We start from the raw sequence: 27056 nt of genomic DNA on the forward strand, positions 1-27056 counted from the left end.
CCTGCGCCGCCGGCGGGGGGCTCGGGCGCTGGGGGTTCGGGCTCGGCTCGCGAGGGCTGGCTATTAAAATGGACCAATTATATCAAAGGCTACCAGCGGCGGTGGTTCGTGCTGAGCAACGGGCTCCTGAGCTACTACAGGTAACTGCTTCCGGGGCGCCGTCCCCCACTGCAGCCCACAGCCCCTGTGCCGTTACCCTCTCCAGCCCGCGCAGCAGCCAAGGTCGCCCCAGGCCCCTTTTCCTCACTTGCGCTCTTTGACAGCCCGCGACACGAGTCCACCATCACGAAGGTGAACGCCCCAGGACTTACCGCTCCACCTGGGTGATCCACCCTTGGTGCCATACCTTCCCCTCGGTCCTGGCCCTTCCAGTTGTTCGGAGAGCATCTACTCTTCCATTGTGTTTCCAACAGCGCATCGGTGCAGTGATTAATTCTGCAAGGAAGGCGCTGTTGTAGATGTTTAAGAGACACATATGGGAGGGCAAAGTCCAGGCACCGCTCGCAAGGAACTTACTGTAAAAACTCCCAAGGCTTAGCTCTCTGTGCCTAGTCTCCAGAATTCAAGGTTATTAGCAGCCCTTGATGTACCCGCCTTTGCTCTCTCCACATTCGGGCACAAGGACACCACGCGTAGGGTGGCCTCCGTATCTGTCCCCTCTCTTTATCTCTCCAAGATTTGCCTAGGCTTTCGCCTTCTGGACAGACCAGAATGGAGAAGTGCACTCCAGTGTTTCTTTTTGCTTGCCCCACGTCCTCCCGTGGGAATCGTTAAGTGTTCCATCCAGTATTTCTGGGATCTCTCTGGTCAGTGAGGTTTAAGTTTCATTAAGAGAAGAGTCCATGTCTTTTGTATGACTACTTCTGTTCAAAAATGCTTGTTTTGGGATGTTCAATATATTTTTACGGTGACCCACAATCTTCCCACAACATAACATGCTTTTGGCTACTCATGTTACTATAGATAGAGAGGTTAGGACACTGGATTTGGAGACAGGACATAAACATTTCCTGAGTGCTGGACAGTTTGGATGGGTGTTTAACATACGGTATTCTTTGACTCCCCCAAACAATCTGGAAGTTAGGAGATATTCCCATCTTACCAATGAGGAAATGGAGACTTAGCTTGGGCAACTTTCCCAAGGTCTTGAGTCAGGATTTGAAACTAATTCTTTTCACACCAACACAACCTAAAACCCAGGTTAGTGTTACATGGATCAGTCAGATATAGAGATAACTACTTATCCATAGCTAGTACATTTATAGATCATGATACTATGTATATTTTATACAAAATGTATAGAAGTTCCCTTTAAGGGAGATTTTGCTTAATATAATGGCATTTCTAAGTGAAATCTTTTTATAAAGACCATTCTATTTGGGCCCCAAAACAGTGTTGTTAAGAACGGCTCACTCTATATTTCTTTTCCTCTGCCAGTAGTCACTTTGCCACCAGGAGGGTTTGGGTGAACGAATCTCTTTTCCACCAACTCCATTGTATTGGCTCTTAAAGAATTTTGAGAGGAAATTGAAGATGGGAGTTGGATTGATGGAGAATAAACAGTTTCTAAAAAAAAAAAAAAAAAAAAAAATGATGGGAGTTGGAGGTTGTTGAAGTAGGAACACAGGCTTATCTGGTCTCTAACAGTGGAAAATACCTTAGCACATCCTCACTGCTTAAGCCACATTAATTGTGAACACTTGTGTATTACGTTTCTTTTTTTTTTTTTACCATCTTTTTTGGAGTATAATTGCTTTACAATGTTGTGTTAGTTTCTGCTGTATAACAAAGTGAATCAGCTATACGTATACAAATATCCCCATATCCCCTCCGTCTTGCATCTCCCTCCCACCCCTCTAGGTGGTCACAAAGCACCGAGCTGATCTCCCTGTGCTATGCAGCTGCTTCCCACTAGCTATCTTTTACATTTGGTGGTCTATATATGTCAGTGCTACTTTCTCACTTTGTCCCAGCTTACCCTTCCCCCTCCCTGTGTCAAGTCCATTCTCTATGTCTGCGTCTTTATTCCTGTCCTCCCGCTAAGTTCATCAGAACAATTTTTTTTAGATTCCATATATATGTGTTGGCACAGGGTATTTGTTTTTCTCTTTCTTACTTCACTCTGGATGACAGTCTCTAGGTCCATCCACCTCACTACAGATAACTCAATTTCGTTTATTTTTATAGCTAATATTCCATTGTATATATGTGCCACATCTTCTTTATCCATTTATCTGTCGATGGACACTTAGGTTGCTTCCACGTCCTGGCTGTTGTAAATAGTGCTGCAGTGAACATTGTGGTACATGACTCTTTTTGAGTTATGGTTTTCTCAGGGTATATGCCCAGTAGTGGGATTGCTGGGTCATATGGTAGTTCTATTTTTAGTTTTTTAAGGAACCTCCATACTGTTCTCCATGGTGGCTATATCAATTTACATTCCCACCAACAGTGTAAGAGTGTTCCCTTTTCTCCACACCCTCTCCAGCATTTATTGTTTGTAGATTTTCTGACGATGGCCATTCTGACTGCTCTGAGGTGATACCTCATTGTGGTTTTTTTGTTTTTGTTTTTGTTTTTGTTTTTGCGGTATGCGGGCTTCTCACTGTTGTGGCCTCTCCCGTTGTGGAGCACAGGCTCTGGACGCACAGGCTCAGCGGCCATGGCTCACGGGCCCAGCCACTCCGCGGCATGTGGGATCTTCCTGGAACGGGGCACGAACCCGTGTCCCCTGCATCGGCAGGCGGACTCTCAACCACTGCGCCACCAGGGAAGCCCCCTCATTGTGGTTTTGATATGCATTTCTCTAATGATTGGTGATGTTGAGCATCCTTTCATGTGTTTTTTGGCAGTCTGTATGTCTTTGGAGAAATGTCTGTTTAGGTCTTCCGCCCATTTTTGGATTGCACTGTTTGTTTTCTTGATATTGAGCTACATGAGTTGCTTGTATATTTTGGAGATTAATCCTTTGTCAGTTGCTTCGTTTGCAAATATTTTCTCCCATTCTGAGGGTTGTTTTTTTGCCTTGTTTATGGTTTCCTTTGCTGTGCAAAAGCTTTTAAGTTGCATTAGGTCCCATTTGTTTATTTTTGTTTTTATTTCCATTTCTCTAGGAGGTGGGTCAAAAAGGATCTTGTTGTGATGTATGTCGTACAGTGTTCTGCCAATGTTTTCCTGTAAGAGTTTTATAGTGTCTGGCCTTACATTTAGGTCTTTAATCCATTTTGAGTTTATTTTTGTGTATGCTGTTAGGGAGTGTTCTAATTTCATTCTTTTACATGTAGCTGTCCAGTTTTCCCAGCACCACTTATTGAAGAGGCTGTCCTTTCTCCATTGTATATTCTTGTCTCCTTTATCAAAGATAAGGTGACCATATGTGTGTGGTTTTACCTCTGGGCTTTCGATCCTGTTCCATTGATCTGTATTTCTGTTTTTGTGCCAGTACCATACTGTCTTTATCACTGTAGCTCCATAGTATAGTCTGAAGTCAGGGAGCCTGATTCCTCCAGCTCTGTTTTTCTTTCTCAGCATTGCTTTGGCTTATGTATATCATTTGCATTATTATATTCAGAGTTGATTTTCATTTTAACCCTTTCTAATTACTCATCCAGGACTATCAGTTAGTTTAAGGTTAAATCACAAATCTAAAATTTTAGTCTGCTCCAAAGTTTTTCCCCTACTCAGCTTCATGTTTTCCTGTTACACTGGCCATCATTCTGATGTTCAATTGATTCATGTCCCAACTCGGCTTGTAAGTCACTGTTAACACTGATTCCCCATTTTCAAAAGTTGTGTGTCGGCTGAAGGCCTTAATGTGTGGTCATTTTTCCTCATCCAAGTTCCTGATCAAATCTACTTTCTAGCCCAGTTGAGTCTTTGATCAGGACCAGTCTTGATCAGTATTGATCTTGGTTGGACAGTAATAACCTATATGTTGCTGTCTTTTAAGTACTTGTAACCCCTTTTCACTTCTCTCTTACAGTAGCTAGTGGTACCTGTCTGACTACAGCTAAAACTACTTCCAAAACATATCAAACCACATATTGGGAAATATACCACGGGCCTGTCCTTGCCAGCTAAGATGGTTCCACCCACACACCAACCAAGCAACAGGATCCAAAGTTATCAAATCTACGCACTACCCTCAAAATCACATTGAAGTACTTCCTATCAACGAATTGGTAGTTTATTCTTTCGAACAGGTTCTTTGGGTCCCCATCTCCTTATTTAGCCAACTCGTCTTTCCTCCTGCTTTTCATGCCTCCAAAACCAATCGTAACCAATTTGTAACCAATCTATTTACAAAATACTGTTTTCTTTTTAGCTGAGTACTTCCTAGACCCATGCTCTGATGAACTGTCCTAATAGGCTTTGGCAAGCCTTCTTTTTACCTATCCTGTTCTTCCTCACAAAGTTACACAGATCTCCGGTTACTTAAAACCATATGTAGAACCCCAGCTCTCCTAGACACATCATGACAAGCTCATAGTATTAGTTTTCCTGGCTAGCCTCTAGAGACTGAGTTACTATTTCGGCTGGCCTTTTCAGGGAAGACCTTACTAACCAGAAAATACCACCTAATACTGAGGTGCCTGAAGAACTTATCTTGCACTCTGAAAAGCAGGTCTTTCTCGCTTCTGCACTCACCATTTATAAGCATAGATGTACCTGCTTGAACCCAAGAGCTCCGAAGTTCAGCCCGCCCTACTTCCAGAGTTCTTTGGTATTTTAAAAACTGCTGCAGACGTTATGTGATTTGAGAAACTTCTTTAGTTCATGAAGATGACCCAAGCAGAAGAGATTCCTAGGAAGTGGCTTGTGGAATATACCAACACGTTGTGAGGAGTGTGGTAGACGGTCCAAGCAACACCTTTGGAGTAGAAAGCAAGGGTGAGCTGGCCTGTCAGCTGCGGGTCTGTAATTCAGCCTGCATTATTCATAATGTAACTGAAGCTTGGGGGCAGGGGAGGGGAGGTAAGAATAGAAAAACCAGGGATTCACGTTACAGTGTGGCAGGTGCGGGTGCGATGGAAGATGGCCTGGTTTATTGAGGATCCGTCCCCCCCCCCCCCCGCCCCGGCCATCCCATACTGCTCATTTGTGCATCTTCTGAGGAAGAAAAACCAGTTCATGGGACAAACCGAACGATAGCAAATCTGTCTTCCTAAACACAGCACACAGACTTTCTCAAAGCCACCAAATCTTAGTTTCCAGAGATGGAGTGTGTGTCATCTCTGGCATGCAGGAATTCTGGACGTGCCAGGTATGTTTGGCCATTTGGCACTCGTGAAAGAGAAACGGCTCTGCTTTGCACTGTGGCAGTTGGCAAAGGACTTTGACCTCTTTATGTTCCAAGTTGGTCAGGGAAAAACTGCAGTCTCAACATGCAGGTCCCTGGGCATAATCAGCGGGTGGGGGAAATTAGCACAGTTTGCCCTGTACTCTCAGTTGTGCTAGCAGCTTGATCTTTTATGCCAGGTCTCCAGCTTGTTGTCACCAACCAGTGCTGTAAAGTTCAAAAGTTAGTCTATTAATAGAACTGTCAGTCAGTAGAAATGGGGAAAATTTTTATACCCAGTCCTCTGAGAACAGATTTGCTGAATCTCTCCTAGCTATTAATAGGATAGCTTAGGAGTTCCCACCAATAGAGGTCAGTGGACCTTAGGAAAGAATATATTCCAGAAAGATTATACCCCCTGGTGATTCTTTAATGATTATTCTTTCTTTACTCCCACAGAAAGCTAGTTATTCCTATTTCATATCATTTGAGCTGTAGTCAGTGTTTAATATTCTAAGCGTCTAAGGGTGCCTTACACTTCTGCAAGATAGTTAAGAGTAATATGAGAATTTCACTTGGGCTGAGTTATAGTTGGGGGAATGGGTTGTTCAATACATGTAAAATGGAGCTATTCTTTCTCTTAGAGAATAAGATTATTTTACAGAATTTTGTTGCATGAGTTTATAAAGCACTATTTCATAATTGTGTCTTGCTAAGTAAAAGGTAATTCCTGACTGCAAAAGGGCATGAGGGAACTTTCTGGGGTGATGGGAATGTTCTACATCTTGATTGTGGAGGTGGTAGCGCAATTGTATACATTTGTCAAAACTCACTAAATTGTACTCTTTAAATTGTTGGGTTAATACCGAATGCAGTTATCCGTCAGTGAAGCCTATTTTTTAAAAGCTAAGGGTGAGAGGGACAGCAGCAGAGCAATAAAAGCTTACAGGCTCTGAAAGGAAATCCCTACTGATTGTTTTTTGAATTTTAGGGAGCCATTTGAGGGAAATATTAGAACTTGCTAGTTCCTAAGACTGCTGTATTTTCGAAAGGCTTAGAGTTATGAAATGGAATGTGATGAAGGATAAACCACGCATCAACTTTCTACTTAGCTTGTCTTTGGCTCGTTATTGCAGGTCAAAGGCAGAAATGAGACATACCTGCCGTGGTACCATCAACCTCGCCACAGCCAACATCACAGTGGAGGACTCCTGCAACTTCATCATTTCCAATGGGGGTGCCCAGACCTACCATCTGAAGGCGAGCTCAGAAGTAGAGCGGCAGCGCTGGGTCACAGCCCTAGAACTGGCCAAGGCCAAGGCTGTGAAGATGCTGGCAGAATCAGGTAGGGAGCAAAGAATATCGTGTCTGGGGAGCATTCTGTTTGCCCCTCTTATGCGCGAATCTTATTTTGTCCCTCATTGTAATGTCCCTCATTGTCCCTAATTTAATTAGCAGCTATCTCCTGGATGTCTCAGGCTTCTGCTCACCAGGCAGAATTTCTCCTGGAGTGCTGGTTTTCAGCTGGGGGCAATTCTGCCCCAAAGGGGACGTTTGGCGAAGGCTGAGCATTGGTGGTGCTAATGGCATCTAGGGAGCAGAGGCCAGAGATGCTGCTAAACCTCCTGCCAGTGCACAGGGCAGCCCCACAGCAGAGAGGTAGCTGGCCCCAAGTGCCAGAGTTGTTCAGATTGGGAAACTCTGTCTTAGGAGCATATCAGTTATCCTTTTGGCTCTTAATGCCAACTGACTACCTTAAAATTTTGAGAAATAATTATTTTATTGATAGATCAGTCAGGATTATTACAACTCACACTTTGGATCTGTCCTTACTTTTTTCTTTTCTCCTGACATCTTCTTACTTAACTCTTTTCTGGTTGAATTGAAACCGACAGTCTTCGTAGATGGCCAGAAACATTGTATGTGAAACCCCCTGGCAGTGGACAAAGAGACACCTGATGGGTGGTGCTGCTCTTATATCAGCCTGGGCAGAGGAGTGCCCAGCCCTTTGTTCAGCCCAGCTTGGTGCCTGGGCTGGTGGCCAGAGCTGTTTCATGCTTGAGGCACATTAAAAAAATAATAATTATATGTGCTATTTTCTGTGAAAAATCTTTATTTTGCTACCATAGTCTCACTAAAAAGAACAATCTAATTATGTTTTGATTTTTCTTAAAGGAAAATGGTAGGATTTCCCTGCAGTTGTTGATAGTTTAGTCATTCTGAGCTTGTTCACTTAGAGCTGACCAAGATGCTCACCTGCTAACTTTTGTTCATCTCTTGTGTTTCTTATCCCTTGTTCTTTCCCATGCTGTGTTTAATATCTCTTAAGCAACGAAAAGAAAGTTTACTGCTTTGTAAATTTCCGGGTAACAGGTTATATTTTGACTCTGGCCCTGCCTGTTTGCCTAACAGATAGGGCAGGTCCTTCCTTGTTTCTTTTGTTTTGATTTTAGTGCTGATTTTAGCTCCCCCAAAGGAAGTGACATTGCTGGAAAAGAACTTTGCAGTTACAGAGTGTTAAGGACAAAACTGATAGCAAGAGGCACAACACAGCTCTCTGCTTGACTTATTATTTGAAAGTCATTTAACAGAAGACCTTGCACAGCTTTCAGTGCAGGGGTGGCTTTAGTGTCAGATGAGCTCATCCTGAAGTTCCTGAGTTCTCCTTTAGAAAAGATAAGTTGATGAGTCTTTTGATGATGTGGACATGGTTTACAGAGAGCATCAGGACTGCAGTTCTCAACCCATGTCATACAGGCCCACTGATCACCCAACAGATGATAGTGGATTTGCACTAATAATCAGTGTGACTGGATTGGGACCCTCAAGCTAGGGTTAAAAGGCTCAATAATTCATTCCCAGCCCCAAGAGCCATATAGCTTCTCCATCCTGTCCTCTGGGTCACTGGTTCGCAAACCTCAATGTGCATCAGAGTTACCCAGACAGCTTATTCGAAATACAGATTCCTGGACCTTGCCTCACACCAGCCAAATCAAGGTTTTTCTGGGGGTGGGGCCAGAGACTGCACCTTTAAGAAGAACCCCAGGGTTGGGACATGAGGGGATGGAGGAGGGTGGTCAAAAAGTACAAGCTTCCAGAGACTTCTCTGGTGGCACAGTGGTTAAGAATCCGCCTGCCAATGAAGGGGACACGCGTTCAATCCCTGGTCCAGGAAGATCCCACGTGCCGCGGAGCAACTAAGCCTGTGCTCCACAACTACCGAGCCCACGTGCTGCAACTACTGAAGCCTGCGCGCCTAGAGCCTGTGCTCTGCAACAAGGGAAGCCACCGCAACGAGAAGCCCACGCACCGCAACGAAGAGTAGCCCCCGCTCGCCGCAACTAGAGAGAGCCCACTCACAGCAACGAAGACCCAACACAGCCAAAAAAAAGGAAAAAAAAAAACCAACAGATTTAAAAAAACAGATTAAAAAAGAAAGGTACAAGCTTCCAGTTATAAGATAAATAAGTCCTGGGGCTGAAAATACAACATGATGACTGTAGTTAACCCTGCCGTTTGGTGTATTTGAAAGTTGTTAAGAGAGTAGATCCTAAAAGTCTCATCACAAGGGAAAAAAACCTTCTTTTTGTATCTATATGAGATGATGGAGGTTAACTTATTTTAACCATTTCACAATATATGTAAGGTGTATATGCTGTACACCTTAAACTTGTAGCAGTGCTATATGTCAATTATATGTCAATAAAACTAGAAGGAAAAAAAGCGTGAGCAGAAAAATTGCTTATTGTTGTCTGCCCCAGGAAAAAAAAAAGTAGTAGTACCCCAGCTGTTTGTGACACAGGTGGGCTGTGGACCGCCTGTAGGCGAATCGTCTGGCAATGGTGAGCTCTCAGTCGGTCAGAACGCACAGCCTGAGGAGTGTCAGTTTGGTTGTGGGCAGAGTGGGTAGGGTTCCGACTCTCAGCCCTGGGCTTGGAGTCCTATCACTCACCTTTCCGCCCGTACAGATGAGTCAGGAGATGAAGAGTCCGTCTCACAAACCGACAAGACCGAGCTGCAGAACACCCTGCGGACCCTGTCCAGCAAAGTGGAGGACCTGAGCACATGCAACGACCTGATCGCCAAGCACGGCACGGCACTGCAGCGCTCACTCAGCGAGCTGGAGTCCCTGCGGCTGCCGGCCGAGAGCAACGAGAAGATCAAACAGGTCAACGAGCGGGCCACGCTCTTCAGGATAACGTCCAACGCCATGATCAACGTAAGCGCGCACATGTCTGCCTTGCTTTTTGCTTCTTTCCCTCTTTGAAATGTAATTCTCCCCAAATGCTGGAAAATTGTAGTTGGTAAAGCATAGGACGTTAGGTCCTGCTTAATCGTTCAAGGGATTTGAGTTACATTTTTTTTGTTGCATGAAATGGAACAGGGTGCACAGATGGAATGACATTCCCGCTCTGCTTGAATGGTCAGGAGGACACTGCTCCAGCCCTGCGTCTGCCACCAGCAGGGCATCTGATGGTGATGTTAGTTGAGTCCCTTCACCTCTCTGGGTTGTGGTTCTATCTATCTATGTATCTACCTATCTATCTATTTTTCTCTAACTTTATCTATTGGAACTAAAAGGTCTTCATGGGCCCTTTCCACTTCCACGTTCTGTGAGATTTTGGTTGGAGTCTGACCCCTACTTTGGTAACGCACCCTGGCCTACAGTGTGGTAAGTGGGAGCTGGATTAAGTACTAGTGAGAACCTTGTAATCCTGGTTAGTCCCATCTTGAGTCTTGGATTTGAGGGGTAATTCTGGGTAAGACAAAATATTCAACTTTGGGTACTTTTCTTTTCAAAAGAAGGGGCCAATGCTTCTGCCTCCTTATGACTCCTAGCTCGGGTGCTGTCGTTGCTTTAGGGAATACTTTGGCTGCTTGGGTGCAGGGCTCCAGGTAAACCCAACGTGCCACTGACGTTGGTGACGTGTGTCCGATACTGGGTGATAGGTATGGAGTGAGTGCACAGTTTAAATAGCGCCCTTCTTCCTCTGCTGGCGACTGATCCTCACCCGGCAGGTTCGTCAGCTTCCGCATAGGAACACGAGAGGATGCTTCATACGGCACGTGAGAACACTGCTCTTTCAGGAGGGGCTTGTGCGGGTGTTTTTGTTTTCCTATCTAATCAAATGGGATGAACTTACTCACTAGGGTCAGATTTTTCCTTGTTGGAGGAGTGATAATAAGGCATCTGCTTAGAATTAGTTGTGTCCACGTGGCTCTTAGAGATCGAAGGTCTTTTCCTATGACCAAGGGAAAATTTGTTTTTTTGCATTTAAAACCCCTTTGTTTCTTAATAGAAAGTTGTAGTAACTTTTACTTTCATGTCATTTTCTGAAGCGTTGAACACTCTTCAGTGCTCCGACTCCCACGAAGTAGAGGAGAGAAGAGATCAGTGTCTCCCAGCACCATTCTGCAGACCAGCACTGGCGCTTGTGTTTCTGATGTTGGGTCGTGTGCTCTCTTTCCAAACTCTCGTACTTCTTGGTGCCTGTGTGCCTGTTTTTCTGGTCCTCCTGTGATCAGGAAAACCTCAGAAATCATACAGGTCATTTAATCAGTAGTAAATAAATACACTTTTGAAATAGAACAGCTCAGGACACAACCATCTGTTAACCTTTTATCCATGTCAGGTGAACACCCTGCTCCATGACAATTTTTTTCCTACTCTGATAAGAAAAATTTGCTAAATAAAACACCTCTTGATTTAAACATGTCTCATAAAACTGGAACTTTATTTTGGACTTTTCTCTTGAAAATATGCTTATCTTCGTTCCTGGCGACAGTTCTTTTTCCCTGAGTTCTAGGTATCCAGAGTTTGTGTCAGTTCTCATTCTCTTCTCCCTGGGTGCAGTCTTTGCCCCTTTTATAGCCAGTTACTGCAGGAAATGCATTTTTTAGCCCTGTGTTATTTCCTTTGTACCTTTTAGGGGATGATGGCAAGGCCTTAAAACTGACATGCTAGCACATCACATCTCTAAACAGGCAGTGTTATAGCAAAGGAAGAATGCACTCATTTCACTCAGTTGCTTGCTTGCTTAGGATCTAGCTTTTCTTATTATCAGAGTGAGTCTAAGCAGGGGAGCACATTTGACACTGTTAGTGTATGCATTTGCTAATGCAGTGACCACCTGTTGAGCACCTTCTGTGTTCTAGGCACTGTGCTGGGGATGTAAAACTAATGTGGCTGTGGTCCCTGCCCTCAGGGAGATTACTGTCCAGTGAGGGGCCGGAGAAGTGAACAGATCATTATGGAGTGTGCTGCGTGCCAGGAGAGATGTGAGCACAGGCTGCTGTGCTGTAGTACCGTGGGATTGTCTAGCTCAGACCAGGAGGATCTGAGAAGGTAACCCCCGAGATAAATTCTGAAAGACCCAAGAGAGTCTTCTTATGAAGAAAAGGCAACAAAGAGTTTGGGGTCCTGAAGTCCAACTGCCCCAGTTCCCATCTCTGTGACCTGGGGCACCCTAGTCCCTCGGTGACCCCAGTTCCTTTTCTGTAAATGGTGATGATCCTGGTAGCTGCTCTCAGGGTGTGGAGAGGCTTTTCTTGGATAATGGATGTCGAGTGTTCAGTAAAGTGCCTGGCATATAATCTTCTCTCACTAACTTTGAGTTGTGACCCCTGTTCTTCAGAGGAAGTGAGGGAAGAGAGTTGATCCAGGTGTGGTGTGTGTGGATCCCTCCCTCTCCCCCAAAGTCTGGGAACCACTTGCAGTTGACTGTTACCCAAGCAAGGAAGTAGCTAGAGATAAGGCTGAAGAGGAGTTAAGTATGGGGGGTGGGGGGCTGTGTGCAGATCCTACTAAATGGGCTTGGTAGTAGTGGATTAGAAGAGGATAAGACCGATTTTGATGCAGGCTTAACTCTTAATAGATAACACCTGATTGAATGATTACTGTGAGCCTGGTCTAAGTGCTTTACATGTTAAGCAACAACTTTTGAGATAGCTACTGTTGTCATTCTTTGTTTACAGATGAGGAAGATGAGTAACTTGCTAAAAATTCCATAGTTAGATAGTAGGATGGAGCTGTGACAATTCCAGAGTATGTCCTCTATACTGCTTCTGAGTGTGGAGGAACAAAAGAAATGTACAGAGTCCAGAAATATCGAAGAAAAATCAGTAGGATTTGATCATTGGATGTGGGGAGGGAAGAAGACTAAGAATCAAGGATCCCTCTTAGTTTTCTGGCTTGGGCAGGTGGAAGGGCCCTGGAACTGTTCTTGGGATGGAGATGCAGAGTCAGAAAGGGAACGTGGTGAGTTCATATGGGACCCACTGATTCTGAGATTACTTTGAGCCATTGAGTAGGCAATTGGATAGTCTGGTCTGCAGCTCCCTGAGCGCAGAGCTGGAATTATGATTTAGTAGGCATCAGCCCATAGGCAAAGGTTGAAACCGTGGGAGTAGATGTTCTATTTACCTATTAGTTTCTCTTTAACAGGGTATAGACTTTTAAGCTTACATTGCTCCCTTCCTTCATTTATTTATTAAGCAAACTGTATCAGGCTCCCACTATGTACAAAGCAGCTCAGTTAGGAGCTGGAGATAAGTATGTGAATAAGCTATAAATGGTGTCTTCAAGTGGCTCATAATCCATCTGGAGAGAAAGTCACGATACTGCTGTGGATGCTGTAAAATAGAAATATGTGCAAAGTGCTGTGGAAAGTAGAGGAGAGACTGGCCACTTATGAGATGGGGGTTGGGGGGGGGTGTCACAGAAGAGGTAACATTTGCCATAGATCTTAAAGAATGAAGAGGACTTGGCCAAGCAGAGAAAGGGGATAGGAAGGCATTCTGGGCCAAGCAAATAGCACGTGCTCCGATGGGCAGGCCTGAAAGAAATCTGCATGTCTGAGAAAGGGTGAGCAGTTCAGGGTGGCTCCATGGCAGGGTGCAGGGGTGGGTCCAGCTGCCTGGACAGGAGGATACAAGGGCCATTTATGTCCATGACCAGTAGTTAGGATTTGGTCCTAATGTCGATGGGGAGCCAGTGAAGGGACTAATATGGTCAGGTTTGTGTTTTGTCTCTAGATTCCTTCTTCGATTCATCAGGTAGGCTTCTAATTTTTAAGATCAGTTATTATCTTAGTGACCAAAATAAAAACCAATTAACTTTCCCCATATTTGGTTTAATTCACTGCAGACTCTCTGTTCTCAGTGTCTGAATTCCTCAGTTTTAGGTGACTTGAGTTTAGTTGAAACTCAACGTATGGAAAGCAATACATGCTTACCCCATGCTTTTCCTCACCTTTTAGTCAATAGGCTGCTTCTTTGGAGCAGCTCACACAGCTGCCCTTTGTGATGTTGCGCAAATACTTTGTCTAGGTTTGTTGCTCACTTGGCATTTGTTGTTTGGTCCTCATGACCAGGGAAATATGAAAGAACTACGACAACCACATTCAATACTTTTTTCTGGAGTTGACCTTGACTGTGTCATGGAGCTGGCTGTCCCTGATACTGTGGAATAACAGGGAAGGCCTTTCATTGTGATTTGCTAGTTCAGGTTCCCAGAATAAGGTTACTTACTGGGCTTACAGAGGCCTGAGGGGAATCTCTGACTAGCTGAGTTGAGGTGACCTATATTGACTCTTTCTCCGTACAGGCCTGCAGAGATTTCCTTGTGTTAGCCCAGACCCACAGTAAAAAGTGGCAGAAGTCCCTGCAGTACGAAAGGGACCAGCGTATCCGCCTGGAAGAGACCCTGGAGCAGCTGGCAAAGCAGCACAATCACCTGGAGAGAGCCTTCCGAGGAGCCACGGTGCTGCCGGCAAACGCTCCTGGCGGCGCTGCTTCTGGCAAAGGTGAGCTGCTGGCTTGGCTCTTGGACGGCCTGTCTGATCCCAGCCACATGCTTTTCTGCAGCTGATAGAGAGAGCTCCAGATTCTCCAGAATCAGCGACTCGTGTGAGATGGAATTCGAGCCCTTTATTCTTCTGACTTCCCCATTGCTTTCTACCATTTGTTACTAGGTTTGTGGTTAATATTTGAAAGCTCCAGCTGTGCCAGGTTTTGATAAATGCGGCCCAAGGAAACAAATGCGGCTTTCCTCCTTGTAGGTCAGTGCTGCTCCGGCAAAGGAGACATGAGTGATGAGGATGACGAGAATGAGTTCTTTGATGCTCCCGAGATCATCACCATGCCTGAAAATTTGGGCCACAAGTAAGTCATTCTTGATTCCCACCCCCCGCAAAATGAGCATATCTGGCCATGGAAAGGTTAGAAATGTGGAAGTGTCATAGTTGTTTACTAAGATATGGACTCTTTTCCTTACGTAAGTGGAAGACTGTCAGCTTTTTTACATGAACAAGTACTCCAGAGATGTCTATTCATACGTACTGCTTTCTAAGTGTCGTCGTTTGATCACTCATCAATAAGTTTGTGCCGTGTCCTTAGCATTCTGCTTTGTAAAGACATGGTGAGGACCAAACTCTAGTTCTGATCTTTATGGTAATTCTCATACGCTTCCCATCTGTGTAGACGTACTGGCAGCAACATCAGTGGAGCCAGCAGTGACATCAGCCTTGATGAACAGGTAACTCTTATTTGGGAATTACCAAGACTGGGGGACTTAGGTGTCATTCCCAAGGATTTGCTTATAAAGTACTAAGAGAAACAGAAAGTACTGTTTTTTTTGTTTGTTTGTTTTTTAGCATGGGGGAAGGGAAGCTTATAAATACTGGGTTTTCTGTTCTTTGTGAGTGATTGAATGGCTTTGTTTTTGCGCTTAGTACAAGCATCAGCTGGAAGAGACCAAGAAGGAAAAGAGAACGAGGATACCATACAAGCCAAACTATAGCCTCAACTTGTGGAGCATCATGAAGAACTGCATTGGGAAAGAACTCTCCAAGATCCCCATGCCGGTGAGGGTCTCGCACAGCCAGGCTCTGCCCGGAAGGCCTCGCAGGCCCCGGCCAGAGGAGTGTGGCCGGGACAGCCTCCACCCACTCCTGTGGCAGTTTGTGGCATGGTCCTTGTTACCCTTACAGTCATAAACGATCCCTTAAAACTAGCGGCTTTAATTTTCGCTAGGGATCTCGTATGTTTCCAGATCACCTAGAGTCAGATGCGTTTGTTCAGTAACAGTTACTTATGAGCAAATTCCTATGCCAGATGTGCTGAGGACCTGCAAAGATAAAATTCAGCATCGTTTCTGTTTTCAAGAAGCATGTAGTTCGAGAGACAGACATGAAAACAGGTAGAAAACATTCATTTCTATGATGGGAAGTACTGTGCATACGAAGGTTTGGGGAGACCAAAGCAAAACCAATTCATTCCAACCAGGAAGCCATGGACCATCTCCCTGGTGAAGGAGGTGTTTGGACTGACCTCCCTGCCTCCTGTCATGCCCTCCTCCAGTCTGTCCACACTGTTTTCAAAAGGGATCTTTTCAATATTGCAGATGTAGTCATGTCATTCCTTAGCTTAAAGTCCTTTACTAGCTCCTACTGCTTTGAGAGTAGTCCCGATCCCTTAGTGGGCTTGATACTTCCTCACCAAGGACAAGGCTCCGCCCATACACGTGCCCGTGTTCTGGTCTTCGGGAGTTACCTTCAGGGACTCACCGGCATCTTTTTTCTTTTCCCCTCAGGGCATTTGCACACACTGCTCTTTCTGCCCAAACTTTCATCAGCTTCCCACCCACCTATGCCACTTTTCTTTTGTCCTGGCTGAGACCCTTTTTTTCAGGATTCGACTGTGGTGTCGTCTCTTTCAGCAGACCTTCACCCGTGCATCTGGTCAGGGTGAGCCGTCTCTTCCCTGTGTTCCAACAAGTGCCACTGTTTATTTCTGGACAGTGGGTTTAACTTGCTGGTTCACTCCCCAAGAGTTTAATGACTGCCTAGCTGCCTGGGGTTGTATCAGTGTATCAGGTATAGGTTCAGTTTAAAGAATCCAAAATATGTTGGTTTAGACCAGGGGGCAGCAAACTGTGGCCCTGGGGCCACATCTGGCTGCCATCTGTATAGCCTACCAGCTAAGCATAGTTTTTATGTTTTTAAATGGTTGAAAAATATCAAAAGGAGGATAATATTTTGTGATGTGAAAATTATATACAATTTAGATGTCAGTGTCCGTGAAGTTTATTGGAACACAGTAAATGCTCATTCATTTACAGATTGTCTGTGGCTGCTTTCATCCTAGAACAGCAGTGTTGAGTAGGTGTGACAGAGGCCGTATGGCCCTTGAAGCCTAAATATTTACTATATAACCTTTCACAGAAAAAGCTGGCCAACAAATATTAGCTTAACTCATTATCACATTAAAGTCCAGAAGTAGGTGGTCCAGGGCTGGTACGATACTCCACACTGTCATGACCAGGCTCCTTTCTGTCCTGTTGTTCTGCTGCCTGTGGCCTCAATTCCCAGGTGTTAAGTGGCTGCTCCAACTCGGGCCGTCAGGATCGCATTCCAGTCAGCAGGAAGAGGGAAAGAGGAGAAGGGCATGTCCTGCCTTTTAAGGGTGCTTCCTGGAAATATCATGAACCATTTTGCCTTCAGTCTCTTTGGCCAGAACTTAGTTATATGGCCTCAGCTAGCTGGAGAGGAGACTAGAAATGAAGACTTCTGTTCTTGGTGGCATGACCTAGTTAAAAATTGGGGATTCAACTACTTGTAGAAGAAGGGAAGAATGGAGAGTGAGGAATGGCTGCAGGCTCTGCCCATAGCCGGTTGCACGGCATACAGACAGCATTCTCCTAGCCTCTTGGGGCTGATGGACCAGTGAGTGGTTTCTTTCTCTCCATAGACTGTTCTTCACGGGCAGAGACTGGTCTTTATATCCTTGATGCTTAGCCAGTGCCTGGCACATATATATCATTCAGCAAATGTTAAAGTAATTAGTTAACTGAGTCTTGGAAAAAAAAATAGATTTGTATGTAAGTGCATAGGATTTCTTTTAGAAAAATGTTGACCTCCAGACAGGAAATGGCCATGAGTAAGCACACTGGAGAAGCATAAAATAAGTGGTTGACTAGGGGCCTGAAAAGAAGCCCCGCTTCTTTGCCTAGTGCCTTGAAGGAAGTGGTGGAGAGGTAGGGTGAAAAGGCAAGTCATTGCAGCCTCAGAAATGCAGTTCCTGCTTAGAGATAGGTTCTGAGTCCAGGTGACCTCTCTGTCCTACTTTACCATTATTTCCTTGTTGACATCGTTACAAGGAATGTGCAGTCCGGTACCTGCTGGCCTGTGGATCTGGTCCTCACCCCTGCCCTGCTCTGTGCTGTGTCACAGGAAAGCTGATCCCTCCCTCCAGGCTGTGTTTCTCAGGCTTCCATGCCTGCTGACTCTGGCTGGGCTCCACCAGTGCAAGGCACCAGAAGGAGTTTGGAGCGGGAGGATGGGAGAAGTCCCAGGGCACTCCCCGCCCCGGCTACATTCTCTTGGGCAATGCTCTGGCAGCAGCTGTGTGGCTCTAGTTTCCACTGGACAGGCCCCCCTGAGGCTTTAGCTTCTGCGCACGCCTCTGGCCTCTGCGCTGCGGTAATACCACCGCTGCTCTTTGTTCCTCCTGCCTGTCAGCAGTTACGGCTTCCTGCCGCTGCTAATCTCCAGGCTCTCATGTTATGCTGTGCAGCTCTCCATCAGCCATATAACTAACGCCCTGCTTCTTTCCACTGTAAATTCTCAGATTTGTTTGTTTCCCTGTTAGCCCTCTGAGGGATAAAATGACCAGTATAAAAAGCTTGGCCCTTTCAGAGAAACTGTGGTTCCTGGAACAGCTGTTGGGGGGCAGGGCTGTGTGTGTGTGATAAGCGGTGATGGGCTAAGTAAGGATATACTGATTCTAGGCCCAGGTGGTGCTCATCTGTCCTGTAGCCACCAGCGGAGCACATCACCTGTCTCATTTTCCTCGAAATGTATGGAAATGTTACTGCATGTTGCCTGCAGTTCTGCCACGGAGAGATTTTGTTGGCATAGTTAATAAGTACCGTCTTTTAAAAAGACACTTGAGGGGCTTCCCTGGTGGCGCAGTGGTTGAGAGTCCGCCTGCCGATGCAGGGGACGCGGGTTCGTGCCCCGGTCCGGGAAGATCCCACATGCCGCGGAGCGGCTGGACCCGTGAGCCATGGCCGCTGAGCCTGCGCGTCCGGAGCCTGTGCTCCGCAACGGGAGAGGCCACAACAGTGAGAGGCCCGCGTACCGCAAAAAAAAAAAAAAAAAAAAAAAAACTTGGGGATTTGAGTTCTGTCCAGCCGTTTCCCCTCGGTGTGCATTTTTCTTATCATAGTGCTTTTCTCTGCGGACAGCATGGCTTTGGAGTGTGGTACAGTGTTTTTAGCTGAGGCAGGGTAGATCCTACTTCCCCCTTGGGAAATTTTCACAGAAATGCTTAGTATATTTCTCAGAAAAAGCAGGCTCTAGTATTTTTTTTAATGTATAAATGCTTAGAAACAAATATGAAACTATTAATAGTGGTTATCTTTGGGTGATGGTATTTCAAGTAGATGTTTTCCTTTATACTTTGTTTCCAAAGTTTGTTATAGTGGAGATTACAAGATGTTTCATAATTGGGAGGGCAGTAAGCATTAAGGTAGTATGTGACTCCAAGATTGGGGGGTAGAAGGTTGGATAAAAATGAAAAAATAAAAAGAGGTAGGGCTGTAGGAAAGAAAAGTGTTGTTTTTGTTTGTTTCATTAACTGAAATTTTGCTTTAGGTCAGCTCCATTCAGTACAAAGGACATTTTTTTCTTCCTTCCTCTCTTCTTTGGACTCATCTCAGGCTAGTGATATTCAGGCTTATTTAGCTGTATTGCTGGTTAAATAAGCTTTATGGACTAGCCTGGGAACCCAGCCTCTTTTTATAGTAAGTTTTTAAAGTAGTAAAGTCATCATAAATTCCAGACAGTCAACTTAGAAGCTCATTCTTTGGGGGATGAGGGGACAATGTCTCTTTTGTTCACTTCTCTATACCCGCTGAGTTGTATAGGGTCTGGCACACATGAGGGCTCAATAAATATATGTGGCACGAATGGACATCTTCTGCCCGACAGAGGTACGCAGACACACACTTGCTTCATCCTGTGGCTGAGTGCCCTAAGTTGGCTCCAAAACTTGAATGGTAGAAGCACTCAGAGCCCTCTCTTAGCCCCCATCATGAATACTCCAGCTGCAGAAACACAACTGTCCAGCCTCAGAGAAGAAAGCAGAATCCTTGCCTGATATAGAACTGAACTGAGACTCAGCAATGGTCTAGCCTGGGAGTGGAAGCTAACTAATGTTTTTTCCGCTAGTCAGGACACGACTGCACTTAGCATTTACTACCCTTTCTTTCCTCCCTCAAAAATGTTAAATACCTAACTTCTTCTCTGTGTATACTTGTGCTGAAGTCCATTCCCCTTTTATTCGTTCATTCAGTACCTATTTGATGACAGTTTCTCATGGGCCAGGCATCAGTGGCTCTTGGATATGCAGTGGTAAGCAGAAGAGGCATGGTTCCCATCTCAGAGTGCTTCCAGTTAGTGAAATAAATGAAAATGGAATTTCCACCACTCATTGACAGGAACAGTTGGCCGAGGAGAATGGGCTGCTTTCAGGCTAGATCTTGGAGTTGCTCTACTGAGCAAAGACCTCTTCTTTTCCCAGTGATTTGTTTTATCATCCTGACATCTTGATATGTGTCTCCCTCCGACTGCAAAAAGAAAAAAAAAGAAAGAAAGAAATTGTCTCATTTGGATGTGCGGACAAAGTTTTTATATCTGCTCTTTTCCTGACAGGTAAACTTTAATGAGCCCTTATCCATGCTTCAGCGCCTTACTGAAGATCTGGAATACCACGAGCTGTTAGACCGAGCTGCAAAGTGTGAGAACTCTCTAGAACAGCTCTGTTATGTTGCAGCTTTCACCGTGTCCTCCTACTCCACTACTGTCTTCCGTACCAGCAAGCCGTTCAACCCACTCCTTGGGGAGACCTTTGAGCTAGACCGATTAGAGGAGAATGGGTACCGATCCCTCTGTGAGCAGGTAAAGGAGCCTCAGGACTGTGACACGTTTCCTTTTTGAAGAAAGGGATGATTTCTTTGGTTGATACCCCTGGGTGTTAACGTTTGCAGAAATTCCAGACCCCGTCATCCCCAACTGCCTTCTTTTCCTTCAGGACTTCAACACTGGAGGCCCTGGTATTCATCTACTGCTATGGGTGTAAAAATGTCAAGTGTGAATTTGGGGTGTTTATCACCAGTTAATAGGCAGTATCTTTTTTTCCTCCTTTCTTCCTTTTAATTTGAACCACTGATTTCTTCAAGGTGAGTCATCATCCCCCTGCAGCTGCACACCACGCTGAGTCCAAAAATGGCTGGACGTTGCGTCAGGAAATCAAAATCACCAGCAAGTTTCGAGGCAAATACCTCTCCATTATGCCCCTTGGTAAGGCCACCATCTTTGTAAGAATTTGTGCTCCAGGAAGGAAAGCTTTTCTGGCAGGATGGAGGCGGTTACTGGTTCAGTAGTCAGGAACCTGGAGGTCTGATTCAGGCACTGAACCTTACGAGCTAGCTTTGTGCAGGTCATTTAACTTCTCAGCTGCTGGGTGGGGGGCGGTGTGTGTGAGACTCTTTAAGGACCCATCCGGTCATAAGTTCTTCGTCTTCTTAGCTATATTTAATGCATCTTTAAGTACTATTTTAGAATACACATCTTAGCATGCATTTAAAAAATTCTTTTAGTTGGTGGTGTTTACCCCAGTTCCCTAGCAATCAGCTTCTCTCTATAGATCAGAACTCCTGTGACTGCAAAAGGTTAGGGTTCCTGGGTAGCCCTCCTCCTCCTCTCCTTTCTCCCCTCTCTCTTCCTCCACCGGAGGGGTTAGGTGTCATTTATGTAACAGCTGAACTCCAGGTAAAGTGAAACTATTTTAAAAGGTCTTATTGGATTACAAGTTAATTTTGCACCGAGATCAGAAAGGTCAGGCCTGGGAGTAGGAATCCTAGTGTGCAGTGTGTGTGTGTCCGTACTTTAGGGGAAGTGAGATTATTCAGAAAGGGCAGCAGATTCTTGATGCTCTTTTGAACTAGAGCCAGCCACGTTTGGCCACGTGTGTACTGAAGAGTGAACGTCGGTCTGCAGAAAAAGAAACACAAAGCAGGTAGAGAGAAAGCAAGTGGCTCCCTAGAGCCAGCGCTGGTAGTAACTCCTGAGCTCTCGATGGCGTTCCATGTCCTGGTTCTAGTCTTTCATGTGGCAGAGCTGCAGTGCTGGGTTATCGCAGTACAGTCTTCTGCTTTAGTAAATCCCCCTTTCTCTCAGAAACAATGTAGCAGGTACAGTGCAAACTAGAAATTAGCCAGAAAAAAATCCAGGGATGTTCGTAACATATTAAAAGACAAGAAACTGAAATGTTAACTCTGTTGCCTCATGGTTAATATGCAAGAGGCCCTTAGATGAAAAGGAGACTAAGTGATTTTGGTCTTGATCTTTACTGAGAACCTTTGAAAAGGTTCTAATTGCTTAACTGTCTTTGAAGCTGATAGCTTCCGAAGTGTGTTAGGTTAAGAGTAGTAAACACCTGAGATGTTCACACCTAATCTGCAGAACTAGGGTGTCAGTGGTCATATTGCAGTATAACGTTCATCCATGCAGGAGGGTTTCAGAGGCCCCCTGAGGATTGCTAAAGGGATGGGTTATATGTATTTAATTCTAAGGAAGTTTATATACATTTTAAAAACGGCAGTAAACCTAAATTACCAGCGATGTGCTGTGCATTTTCTCTGTAATTTGACTAATCTAGAATTCTTTGAGGGGTAAATAACTATAGGAACATGATATAAGTGGTAGATCTAATTTTTTAGAGTTAAAAAAATCTTTGATAGGATTTCATTCCTTTGGTTGTTTAAGGATTCATCAGGATATATTATCTTAAGTCACCCCATCTATTAGATACTGAATATACCTACCACGTACTAGGTATGGTTCTAAGGTGCTCGGGAAATGCAAGTGAACAAAACAAAGATCCCAGCCTTTGTAGGGAGATTGAACAAGAATTGACATAGTGGGACTTCCCAGGTGGTGCGGTGGTTAAGAAATCCGCCTGCTAATGCAGGGGACATGGGTTCGATCCATTTTCAGTGGTGTTCAACCCTCAGAGGGTAAATTATTAAGCCAAGAGATGCCATTGAAGAAAGACAGGTGGACAGGGGTGTGAGTGAGTAGGCAGATGGATGGTTTTTTGAGGTGGTGGAAGGTAGTCTGAGTCTTCCAGTAAAATTGACTGAAAAGGTTAGAATTCTTGCAGTCTGGAAAAAAGAATGCTTCTAGGAAATATAATTGAAGTTTGCAAAATTATGAAGACTGCGGTAGAGGGTAAATATGAGTTTGCTCATCCACTCATTTTGGAATTGGGTGGTAGCTTCAAGTTTAAAGAGATACATTTAAATAGAGGATTATTTTATAGTTTGGAGTTCTCTAACCCAAGAAGAATCGCAATTTGATATTATGAATGAAACAGCCACTCAGCCTGTTGATCTCTGTGTCAATGACACTGCTGGGCTCCATGCACCTTGAATTTGCCCCAGCAGCACTTTAGTCAGAAAGTCCTCCTTATGTATTTTATCCATTGTTCCAATTTCTACTTTTTGATTAGAGTGATTAATCCATTTATATTTATTATAATTACTGATTAGTTAGGATTTATATCTGCCATTTTGGTATTTTGTTTCTGTACATCTTATGTCCTTTTTGTTCCTCCTCTACTCTGCCATTCGTTCCTTCTTTTGTGTTAAATAGATATTTTTCTAGTTTACCATTTTAATTCCCTTGTTATTTCTTTTACTGTATTTTTTAAAGGTATTTTTATGGTTATCCTGGGTATTAAAATTAACACCTTCTAATAATCTAGTTCAGATTAATACCAGCTGAATTTCAACAGGATATAAAGACTTTGCACTTACATGGATCTATTACCTTTTCCCTCCTTTGTGCTTTTATTTTCATGCAAACTATTTTTCTGCATTATAATTCCATCAACATTGTTTTATAACTGTTGCTTTATGTAGTTGTCTTTTACATCATATAGGAGAAAAAAGTTATATAAGCAAAAAAATAGATGTATGCTGGTGTCTTTTATGTAGTTTAATTGCTGTTACCTTTACTGGTCTCTTAATTTCTTAAGGTAGATTTAAGTTACTGCCTAGTATCCTTTCATTTCAGCCTGAAGGACTTCCTTTAGCATTTCTTGAAGAGCAGATCTGCTAGCCAGGAATTCTTTCAGTTTTTGTTTTTCTGGGAATGTCTTAGTTCTCCTTGTTTATGAAGGATAATTTTGCTGGACATAGAACTCTGGGTTTGATGGTCTTTTTCTTTCAGCATTTTGAATGCGTCATCCGACTGCCTTCTGGCCTTCGTGGTTTCTGAGGATCACTTGTGTGTGACGCATCACTTCTCTCTCACTGCTTTCCGGATCCTCTGTTTGTCTGTGTCTTTCTAGTTTGATTACGGTCGGTTTCAGTGTGGTGCTCTTTGAGTTGATCCACTTGGCATTCACTGGACTTCTCGGAAGTGGAGATTAGTGCTTTTCGTCAAATCTAGGGGATTTGGGGCCATTATTTCTTCAGGTGCTCCAACTGTTATCACCACCTGTGGCAGCTATTGTGTTAAATAATTGCCACGGATTGTTTTGATAATTGCCCCAGCAGGTGTGGAATCAGATCAAATAAAGATAAGCCCAGGGCTTCCCTGGTGGCGCAGTGGTTGGGAGTCCGCCTGCCGATGCAGGGGACACGGGTTCGTGCCCCGGTCCGGGAGGGTCCCACGTGCCGCGGAGCGGCTGGGCGCGTGAGCCATGGCCGCTGGGCCTGCGCGTCCGGAGCCTGTGCTCTGCGGCGGGGGAGGCCGCGGCAGTGAGAGGCCCGCGCACAAAAAAAAAAAAAAAAAAGATAAGCCCAGTGAGTGGGAGTTTACTGGGAGCCACCAGATAGGTCAGCTAATGACAGTGCTTTGGAGCTGGGCTTTGGGAGCTTCACGCTGTTCTTCTGCTCCCTCCAGTGTTTGCTAGACTGCTTGCTGGTTTTCACGGCTACCATGACTGTGAGGCTGCCAGTTTTCAAGGCTGCTGCCGAGCTGGGGAGAGAAGGACAGGAATGGGGCAAGTTAAAATGCCACAAAGCTCATTTTGCTTACTGAGAGTCAGCCATTTTTCTTGAGTAAATGTTTCTTGGAGTATTGTAAGCCTTTGGTTAATTTCCAGAGTTATGAAAAAGTTGATTCTGATCACTTTTGTTAGTGTGTTCTTGTTGATTTTACTGGGGAGCTGATACATGGAAGTTCTTACTCTGCCATTCTCTTAAGTGGCTGTCTTCCCCTTTATACATTTTAAATGGCTCAGTTTTGGGATCGTTAACTAATTGTCAAGTTTTCAACACACAAATAATATATAAACGAAGGTAGCCGTAGGGTGTTCTTTATTTTTCCACTATCCCAGTGAACTGGAAGGGACACTGCAGAACAACAGGTACATCATCAGGTCGGGATATAGGGTTATGGTATTGGACTGTACACATGTTCTGCTCTTATTTTGAACTTCAGCTCTAGCTGTCACTAGCTCTGTGACCTTGGGAAAATTATTGGACCTCTCTAAGCTCAGAGTCTTCATTTGGTAAAATGAGGATGTGGTAGGTTGAATAATGCCCCCCTGCCCCCAAATATATCCACATCCTAATCTCTGGAACCTATGAATTTATCACTTTACACAGTGAAAGGAACTTTGGACATGTGGTTAAGGATCTGGAGATGGGGAGATAATCCTGGATTATTCTGTGGGCCTAATGTAATCAACAAGGGTATTTATAAGAGGGAGGCCGGAGGTTCAGAGTCAGTGACAACAGAAGCAAGAGGTTTGAGTGACGCTAGGAAGGGTCCACAAACCAAAGAATGCAGGTGGCTTGTAGTAACTGGAAAAAGCAAGAAAATGGATTTTCCCCTTGAGCCTTCAGAAGGAGCACACACCTGCTGACACCTTGATTTTAGACTTCTGACTTCTAGAACTGTAAGAGAATAAGTTGTGTTATTTTTTAAAATTTATTTATTATTTGTTTGTTTGGGGCGGCATTGGGTCCTCATTGCTGTGTGCAGGCTTTCTGTAGTTGCGGCGAGCGGGGGCTACTCGTCATTGCAGTGCGAGGGCTTCTCATTGCGGTGGCTTCTCTTGCTGGGGAGCACGGGCTCTAGGCACACAGGGTTCAGTACTTGTGGCACGCGGGCTCAGTAGTTGTGGCTCGCGGGCTCTAGAGCGCAGGCTCAGTAGTTGTGGCGCACGGCCTTAGTTCCTCCACGGCATGTGGGATCTTCCTGGACCAGGGCTCGAACCCGTGTCCCCTGCATTGGCAGGCGGATTCTTAACCACTGCGCCACCAGGGAAGTCCCACGTTGTGTTATTTTAAGCCACAAAGTTTGTCATAGCTGGTTTCAGCAGCAGTAGGATACAAATGTAGCCTGCAGCTAAGGTATCAACAAATATTTGAGTGCCCACTATATGCTGGTAACTATTTCTAGTTGGGTACATAATGGTGAACAAAAGCTCCTTTGCCCTCATTTAGCTTGCATTCTTAAGTAGACACAAAAGTAAATAAAACAAGTACTTTGATTTTATATAGTGGTGGTTCAGTGAAGAAAATAGAGTAAGCAGAGATGGGGTTAATGATGGAGGAAGGAGAGTGTTGTGTGTTCCCTTGTAGCACAGTCAGGAACTTCTCTGAAAAGGTTACATTTGAGCAGAGACGTGAGAACAAAAAGAAACGAAACCAAAAGATGACTGGCAGAGAGAACCCCAAAGATAAGGGCCCTGGGGATGGAGCAAGCGTAGCACGCATGAGAAACAGCAAGGCCACAGCAGCTGGTTCAGAGTGAGGAGGGGGACGCGGTGGATGAGACCAGAGGGTAGGCAGGAGCCTGCTCTTGTAGCGTCTTGTACACCATGAAAGGAGTTGAGTTTTATTCTAACTACAGTGGGGAGTAATGGAGAGATTTTATGGTGTGGAAAGTTGATATGACATGTTTTAAACAGATCATTTTGACCAGAGACTTGAAGGGGGGCCAGAGTGGAAGCCGGGAGGCCGAAAAGAGGTTCGGGCAAGAGCTGCTGGTGGCTTAGACTGCAGTGGTGAAGAACAAGCGATTTAGGCCATAGTTAGGCAGAGCAAATGTTTTTGAAGATGGCTGTGAAGAGTAAATGAGTGAGGAGAGCCTAGCACAGTATCCGGTACACAGCAGGTGTTCTCAGCAGAGTTGCCACTGCTCCTGTCAGTGTCGTTGTCACCAGTGTTATCCTCGTCAGCATGACTGCTGCTGCAGCCACCAGGGCTACTTTAACCTTTTTGTCCAAGAAGGACACGCCTCAGCCACGTTTAGTGTTCGTTTCGTTAGTGGTCACAGAGGGAGCTTAGAGTTATACCGTTACTGGAATTAACTGTATTATTTAATGTGTATATCTTCTGAATTTTTTGGATTATTTTGAATCTCCACTCACCTCTGTTGAAGCCACTGATTTTGGCTTGGTATTCATTTGAGATTATAGGAACAGGAGAAGACCTTACGTACTGAGTGCTATAAAGGGTACAAATCAGGACCAGCCCCATGGAGAGACACATAGCAGGGGGTGTGGGAGGATCCTGGACATGAGTTTCCATGCCCTCTCCCCATGAAATCAGGGCCCAGCACCTTCCTGGCACATTGATGTGTTTAACATCCTAGAAGCTCCACCAGGCTTCCTTGTCCAGAGATTTTATTGGGGTTTCATCATGTGGGCACAGTTGATCAAATCCTTGGCCACGTGACTGAACTCAATATCCCGG

At 44.8% G+C, this 27056-nt stretch overlaps 1 protein-coding gene and 1 non-coding gene across 2 annotated transcripts in view; both read left to right on the top strand.

Annotated features, from left to right (window-relative positions):
• OSBP (oxysterol binding protein) overlaps positions 1-27056 on the top strand; it is a gene marked incomplete at its 5' end in the record, with an annotated part of 34128 nt that overhangs the window by 323 nt on the left and 6749 nt on the right. Inside the window, 9 exons of the mRNA XM_024748537.1 lie at positions 7-140; positions 6415-6623; positions 9247-9497; positions 13884-14082; positions 14338-14440; positions 14759-14813; positions 15010-15141; positions 19993-20238; positions 20520-20640. Coding sequence (XP_024604305.1) covers positions 7-140; positions 6415-6623; positions 9247-9497; positions 13884-14082; positions 14338-14440; positions 14759-14813; positions 15010-15141; positions 19993-20238; positions 20520-20640 — 1450 coding nt within the window. The remainder of the gene's footprint in view (positions 1-6; positions 141-6414; positions 6624-9246; positions 9498-13883; positions 14083-14337; positions 14441-14758; positions 14814-15009; positions 15142-19992; positions 20239-20519; positions 20641-27056) is intronic.
• LOC112402556 (small nucleolar RNA SNORA48) lies at positions 7208-7349 on the top strand. Its single transcript, XR_003003730.1, has one exon. It is a non-coding gene; the product is annotated as a small nucleolar RNA SNORA48 (small nucleolar RNA).

This window comes from Neophocaena asiaeorientalis, unplaced genomic scaffold (genome assembly GCF_003031525.2).
Source record: "Neophocaena asiaeorientalis asiaeorientalis breed wild unplaced genomic scaffold, Neophocaena_asiaeorientalis_V1.1 scaffold43, whole genome shotgun sequence".
NCBI lineage: Eukaryota > Metazoa > Chordata > Mammalia > Artiodactyla > Phocoenidae > Neophocaena > Neophocaena asiaeorientalis.